This window comes from Panthera leo, chromosome D1, assembly GCF_018350215.1.
Source record: "Panthera leo isolate Ple1 chromosome D1, P.leo_Ple1_pat1.1, whole genome shotgun sequence".
Lineage (NCBI taxonomy): Eukaryota > Metazoa > Chordata > Mammalia > Carnivora > Felidae > Panthera > Panthera leo.
In genome coordinates, this window is record NC_056688.1 from 88,729,076 (window position 1) to 88,736,393 (window position 7,318).

Consider the following 7,318-nt stretch of genomic DNA (forward strand, 5'->3'; position numbering starts at 1 on the left):
TTAGTTCCTTATTAATTTTTCATACGTAATGACTCCACCTCCATTTCTTTGTCTTTAAAGCATTAAAACAAAAAATTAACACGAGGGTAGTCAATTGCAAGCGCAAGTCAAGGAATATTTAACTACTTCCTTTTTTTTAATGTTTATTTTGAGAGAAAGAAAAAGAAAGGGAGGGGCAGAGAGAGGGGGAGAGAGAGAATCCCAAACAGGTTTGTCTGTCAACACAGAGCCCGACACAGGGCTCGAACCCACACACCTTGAGATCGTGACCTGAGCCAAAATCGAGAGTTGGATGCTCAGCCAGATTTAGCCATCCGGGCGCCCCTGAACTACTTTTCTTAACGTCATTCTCAGAGTGTCATCTGTCTTTTCCTCTGTCAGTTTTTAGAAATCAATTTTGCTGAGAGTGGTATGAAGTTAATATATTCTTACAGTCCTCGTGGCAGGTGTAAATTGGACTAGCTCATTCAGGAATTGCTTCAGCTGTAGATCAAGAACCCAAAAAATGTGTATGTCCTAGAGCTTTGTAATTGCACCTCTGAAGATTTTTATGAAGTAATTGAAACCAGTGGACCAAATTAAAACACTGGGGGCATGACTGAATTGTGGCAGATGTAGTCTTTAGAATGTTAAGCAGACATTTAAAAATCATTTATAAAGACTAACAACACAGAAGATGCTTATAATACTGAGAGTGAAATATACAATTCTGCTTTTTTTTTGCAGCTGTCTGAAGTGATAGATATGATGTGTATGTTTCAGTTTTATAAAAAAGAAGGAAACATTGAAAGATGAAAACTAATATGTTGGTTGTGTGATGGTTGTCATTAGACAAAATTTATTTAAAAGCTACTGGGTCGACAAGAGTGGTTTCTTCTAATACTTTGTCTCACAAAAAAATCTTTATAGGCAGAATAATTTCATTGTATCTATAGAAAACATGCTGCATAGTTATGGTATATGGGGTAATTCTAATACTGGAAGAATTTTTAAAGGGAAGTAATTTTTGTAGAGTTTCAGTTCACATTTTTAGCTTCGTAGATGATCTGTGCTCTAACTTGTTCATTTTTGAATTGTGTTAGAGAAAATGACGTGTGTGTGTGTGTGTGTGTGTGTGTATGTATGTATGTGTGTGTGTGTATATATATATGTCTTATAGAGTCAGTGAGGGCACATCAGCGATGAGTGTGTACCCCAGACAAGTATTACAAGGGGCAAAATCAGCTGCATAACATGGTGCTGGTTGTCGTGCTCAACGTGTATTTTTCTTTCTCAGGCTCTATCAAAGAAAGCGAGAGATGGAAAACTGTTACCTGAAGAATACCAAGGCGGATCTTTTAGGTAAAATTTAAACTCTGAATTATCAGTAGCGTCAGACAGACGACCATGGGGTACCTGGGTGGCTCAGTCGGTTGGGCATTTGACTTCAGCTCAGGTCACAATCTCATAGTTTGTGGGTTCCAGCCCCGCGTCGGGCTCTGTGCTGACAGCTCGGAGCCTGAAGCCTGCTTAGGATTCTGTGTCTGCCTCTCTCTCTCTCTCTGCCCCTCCCCCACTTGCGCGCGCGCTCTGTCTCTTTCTCTCTCAAAAATAAATAAACATTAAAAAAATTAAAAACAAACAAGCAAAACCAGACGACCAGATCTAGAAGTCCGTCCTTTTCATCTATGTTCTGAAACACTTTTGTTTTACTCTAAGCGAAATATCGAGGCTGGTAGGAGCCTGCTAGTATTAGCTAGTTAACCTGTTCGTGTGCTCTCAGAATGACATGCAGGTTCTGAAGCTTTAAAAAAGTATATTTATAGGGGCACCTGAGTGGCTCAGTTGGTTAAGCGTCCAACTTTGGCCCAGGTCATGATCACACGGTAAGTGGGTTCAAGCCCCGCGTCGGGCTCTGTGCTGACAGCTCAGAGCCTGGAGCCTGCTTCGGATTCTGTGTCTCCCTCTCTCTCTGCTCCTCCCCTGCTCATGCTCTCTCTGTCTCTCAAAAATAAATAAACATTAAGAAATATATTATAAATATAATACATTTATAAACTTCTACTTTTGTTTTCTACTTGTGCTCTTTTATTTTAAGATACTTCAGGGGAAAATATTAACATTTGGATCCTTTAGGTATTATCAGCTCTGTTTTTAAGTGTCACCTTCATACAATGTATGTAGTACACTGAGTGTAGCGTGAATGTTTCAAAAAATGGAAGAACACAGGTTTCAGTGTAACCGACCAAAGCAAGTTATAGACTGTTACCAGCATCCCAGAAGCTTCCCTTTACCCCTTCCTAATTATCCCCCTGGCAAAGGTAACCACCTTTCCGAAAATTATCACCACGTATTTGTTTTGCTACCTTTGGTCTTTATGTAAATAATATATATCCCTTAGTGTCTGACTTCTTTCACTCAACATTAATGTCTGTGAGATTACCATGCTGCCATGTGAAGTAGTTATTTATTTTTGCAGTGTATAGTATTTTGTAGCATATCGTCTGAATACACCAGTGTCTGCTTTTACTCTTGGGCATATGTTGTTGTTTACAGTTTGGTGCTGTTACCAATAACGGTGCCGTGAACATTCTCATTGGTGTCTTACGGTGAATATATTTGTTGTATAGACCTGAAAGTGGAACTCCTGAATTAAAAGCTTTGATGGATACTGCCAGTTTTCCAAAACAGTCATACAAATTTATACTTCCGGTAACAGCGCATGAGAATTCTCGTTGCTTCATATTCTCACCAACGCTTAGTAACATTAGGTTTTAAATTGTAACAATTCTTAAGGTATGTAGTGGTACTCTTTGGGGTCAGGCAAATTAATGCTATTGAATACTATTTGCATTATCTTTCAGCCTTTAGGGTATCTGGTAACTTACCAGATAAAGTACCTGTTGATATGTCCATTTTTAAAAATGGTATGTGGAAGGCTCTTAGCTCCAGATACACAGTTCTTTATAGGATACATATTATTTCACGTATCCTTTCCCACTGCGTCCCTTGCCTTTGGAACTTTCTTCATGGATTTTTAATGAACACAAGTTGTGAATTTTAATGAAATTCTATTTTTTAGGGTTTTTTTTTTGTTTTTACAGCTTGTACTATTTGTTTTCTATTTAGAATTCTTGCCTCTCCCAGAATTATGAAGTTATTTTTCTATGTTATTTTCTAGAAGTTTTACAACTTTTCACATGTAGATCACAATCCATCTAAAATTGGATTTTGTATATGGTACGAAGATAAAGGTCAAGATTCTGTACCCCCCCCCCCCCCATGGATATTAATTACATTGACCCAAGATCACCTATTGAAGACCTGACTCCTTCTCCATAGCACTGAGAAAGTGACCATGTGTGTGTTTGGTCTGTTCTGTGTTGTCTCTTCAGTTGGCCTGTGTGTTCATCCCTCTTGCTCGGTATCACCAAGGTGTAACCTTTGATACCTGGTAAGGGAGGTCTTTAATTTTGTTCACCCTTAAAACTGTCTTTCTTGGCTCTTTATATTTGCAAATACATTTCAGAATCAACTTACCACTTTTCATATACAGACACATAGATGCAAACCTTGCTGGGGTTTTGATTGGGATTGCATTCAGTCTTTTAATCAGTGTGAGAAGAATTAACATCTTTACAGTATTGAATCTTCCAGGCAGTGGACATGGTATACACCGTTGTTTATTCAGTTCTTTGGTTTCATTCAGTTCTGTTTTATAATCTTCTACATAGAGGTCTTATTAGATGTATTTCTTTTATTTATTTTTTGCTACTGTTGTAAATGGTATTGTTTTTAAATTCCATTTTTAACTACAGCAACCTGTATATAGATATAAAATGAAGTTTTACATTGGCCTTTTTATCTGGTGACTTAGCTAAATTCACTTACGTATCCTACTATTTTATCTGTAGAGTCTTAGATTTTCTGTGTACACAGTCAATTCATCTATGAATAATGACTATTTTCTTGTTTTTTCTGGTTTTTTTTTTAAGTTTATTTTGAAAGAGAGAGAGTGTGTGAGTGAGTGAGGGGCAGAGAGAGAGGGAGAGAGAGAATCTCAAGGAGTCTCTATGCTGCCAGCACAGAGCCCAATGTGGGGCTCGATCCCGCACACCGTGAGCTCATGACCTGAGCTGAAACCAAGAGTCAGACGCTTAACTGACTGAGCCACCCAGGCGTCCCGTGACCGTTTTCTTTCTTTTTTCCAGTCCTTCTCGTACCTTATCGTTTCTTTTTCTTGTCATATTCTACTGCCGAGGTCTTCCAGTTCAATGCTGAATGAATGTTATATTAGACATACTATTTATATGTGTATCGGTACTTGTTTTTTGATACTGTTGCGAATGGTATGTTTGTCTTTGTCTTTGGTCTTTGGATAACTTGGTATTAGGTTCTGTATCAGTTTTTTAGTGAAGGAAAAACGTAGGCTTCCGGGAAAGTGTTCTTTGACTGAGGACGCGCCACGTTCAGAGTGTTCTGTTTTCCCCTAGTATTTCCAACTTGGGCATGTTTGGCATCGACGAGTTTACTGCAGTGATCAACCCTCCTCAGGCCTGCATTCTGGCCGTCGGGAGATTCCGGCCTGTGCTCAAGCTCACGCGGGACGAAGAGGGGAATGCCCAACTGCAGCGGCACCAGCTCATAACGGTCACCATGTCAAGTGACAGCCGGGTGGTGGACGACGAACTGGCTACCAGGTTTCTTGAAAGTTTTAAAGCAAACCTGGAGAACCCCATCCGACTGGCCTAGCCCTCCAACATGAGAAGTTGGTCTCTGGCTTAGTTAGTTGAGTAGCTGGTACTAGAACCTACGCTGTAAGAAAGCAATTAGGTATACAAGCGCGAAGTGGATGAGTTGTTTATTTATTTAGGGTGAACGAGTTTGTCCTCCGAGTTGTCCTCATTTTCAGCTTGAGTTTAATGTTACAGAAATAAATAACAACCCGTAACTAGTAAAAGAAAGAGAACATTTGGTTCGTCAGATTCATTTTTAACCTCTGGTGCTGTTCTAAAGTGAAATGTAAATTAAATTGTTTGGCTCATGTGAGCGTTTTAGACTATTTGAGAATGTATGATAAATTGTAAAATGGGAAAAATTGTTAGAACTAATTATGTCGAAATTAGAAGTGAGCGTCAAAGAGAAGCCCGTTAATTTAAGCAGTGGGACCTCACTTTTCATAAGCACTGCTCTAGATATACTTGAACAATTTAATATGTACAGAAGTGTATTCTGGATAATAGTAAGTAAATAAGGATCACATTGTATTAGGGGTTGTGGCAACATTATTGAATTTTTTATGTATATAAAGCCATAGGTTTTAGAGTGGTTTCTATCAGTCTTATTTTTCACTTCAATGACACTGTGAACTTATAAAGAGGAAGAATTAAAAAGTCAAAAATAAAAGAGAGAGACCAAAACATTTGTTTCAGTAATAAACTATAGTTAAAATATCTAAACTTTCTGAAATAAACTGCTCACCTTCATATTAAGTTGGAATATATTAAAATAAATTATGCTATTTCCTACCAAACATTTTGAATTAGTGTTAACTTAAACACAAAATGTTGGTTTTTTAGTGCATTTGAATCAAGTTTGTTTTGTGCAATAAAATGTGAGAAAATACAAAAAAGCTTCTATTGTATTTTAAATGTCAGGACACAGAAGTTTAGCAAATCCTTGAAGTTGGTTAGTAGTTTGCCTGGGACAGCTTATAAGGAAGTCTGCAAGAGGAAAGGAAGAATTTAAACTTGATCTAACATTAGGAAAACAACGGATGTGGAATGTAAAACTTTGAAAGAGAGTAGAAGGGAAATTTTATGAAGTAGGCAGGAACTCTCCTTTTTATTCCATCAATAGTATGAACTTTTCACTAATTATTGTAAAAGTTAGAAGAGCCTGTTTCTCTCTTTTAACAGCTTTACCACGATCGGCACGTCAACTGGCCTGAAATTGGGTGCTGATTTAAATACCCAGTCACAGAAAGGCTTGTGTTGGTGTCTGCTACCCGGAATCCCCAGAAAGCAGACCACGTGGTTTGACAGCACACTGCCTACGCTCTAACCGAAGAGCTTCTAAAACCATTGGAGCCCCAGTATATCAGCTGTTAAGAATATGCTTAATCCAATTACTCTTTACAAACTGTGTTTTTCAAAGCAGTCTTAAAAACCTTTGTCATATTAACAGTTACACTAAAAATTGTCCCCAAATGCTCTTTTCAAAGTACCTCTTGCAAGTTATTACTCTCAGTTTTAACTGAAATTATTTGTTTTCTCTTAATTTTTATATCTGAGGAATAGAACTTGAGACAGCCATAAGCACTGGCGTGGAGCTCTGTTTTCCATAGACGGACATGCGTACATGGTAATGCACCTGTTTCCCCGGCAGGGAGCTGGGCGCTCGTAGCCACCACTGCCTGCCTTGGAAAGTCGGGAACTGCACAGCAGAAATACCGTGTACGCTTGAGGCATTTTGATTTTTCATGGGTTCACCTCGCAGCTTTTGGTACAAATTCATTCCGACTAGAAGCGTTTTCTCTCTTACACTGATTATGTAAGGAAATTGTCCGTAGCACTGATCTGAGTAACGCGGTTTGGGTTATTCTAGAGAATGAGCTCTATGCTGTTTGGGCAGGCTCCGTCCTCCAGTTTTTATAGATACATATATATATATGTGTGTGTGTGTGTGTGTGTGTATGTGTATATATATATATATATATATATATATATATATATATATGTATATATGTTTATTTCTTTTTATATGTATTATTTATATCTTATTTTATTGTATGTGTGTAATAGATACTCGTTTTTGTAGTACTGAGAGGTATCACACTGAGAGGATATAAAAATTAAATTTGATATCTGCTCATCTTTTTCCTCATTTAAACAGGGAAAATGAGTAAAATGTTGGGAAGACTTCTAAGGAAAAGGCAGCACACATTTCTTTTAACACTTGGGCATGAAAAGAAATATCAATGACTGTTTATAAGTCAAATGGCCCTGCTTCTCCCCTTGCAATTTCCAGGTGACCCTTACAGAGTTTGTTCACTATTTTGTGGCCTCAATATATTGCTGGCCCACCTCCTTTGTCTGCAACAATACTAAGCGATTTATATGTGTTAGTGCAGCTATCTTATGTGTAATGTCAAATGGAACTTTTATTTTTAGATTTTTTTTTCTTCTTCTTTGCGTTTCGGATTTAATTTCATGCTAAATCGTATAGGCCAGCCATTCAGACATTCTGTTAAAAGCAAGCCTAGTTTTCTAACCTTTTAATTGAAAGATAGGGGGTGCTGTGAGTTAATGGATTATATTTAGAGTGTGGAAGAAAAAGT

General features: G+C 37.8%; 1 protein-coding gene across 5 annotated transcripts in view; it reads left to right on the forward strand.

Annotated features, from left to right (window-relative positions):
- PDHX (pyruvate dehydrogenase complex component X) overlaps positions 1-6,686 on the forward strand; it is a 71,058-nt gene extending 64,372 nt beyond the window's left edge. For 4 of the 5 annotated variants that reach the window (XM_042904700.1, XM_042904701.1, XM_042904703.1 and 1 more), the window contains 3 exons: positions 1,277-1,341; positions 4,473-4,679; positions 5,898-6,686. In XM_042904700.1, the coding sequence (XP_042760634.1) occupies positions 1,277-1,341; positions 4,473-4,679; positions 5,898-6,042 (417 nt within the window). In that variant the 3' untranslated portion in view covers positions 6,043-6,686. Of the gene's footprint in view, positions 1-1,276; positions 1,342-4,472; positions 5,042-5,897 lie in introns of those variants that run through there. The other variant, XM_042904702.1, reaches the window with a different exon arrangement.
- The last annotated feature ends 632 nt before the right edge of the window (positions 6,687-7,318 follow it).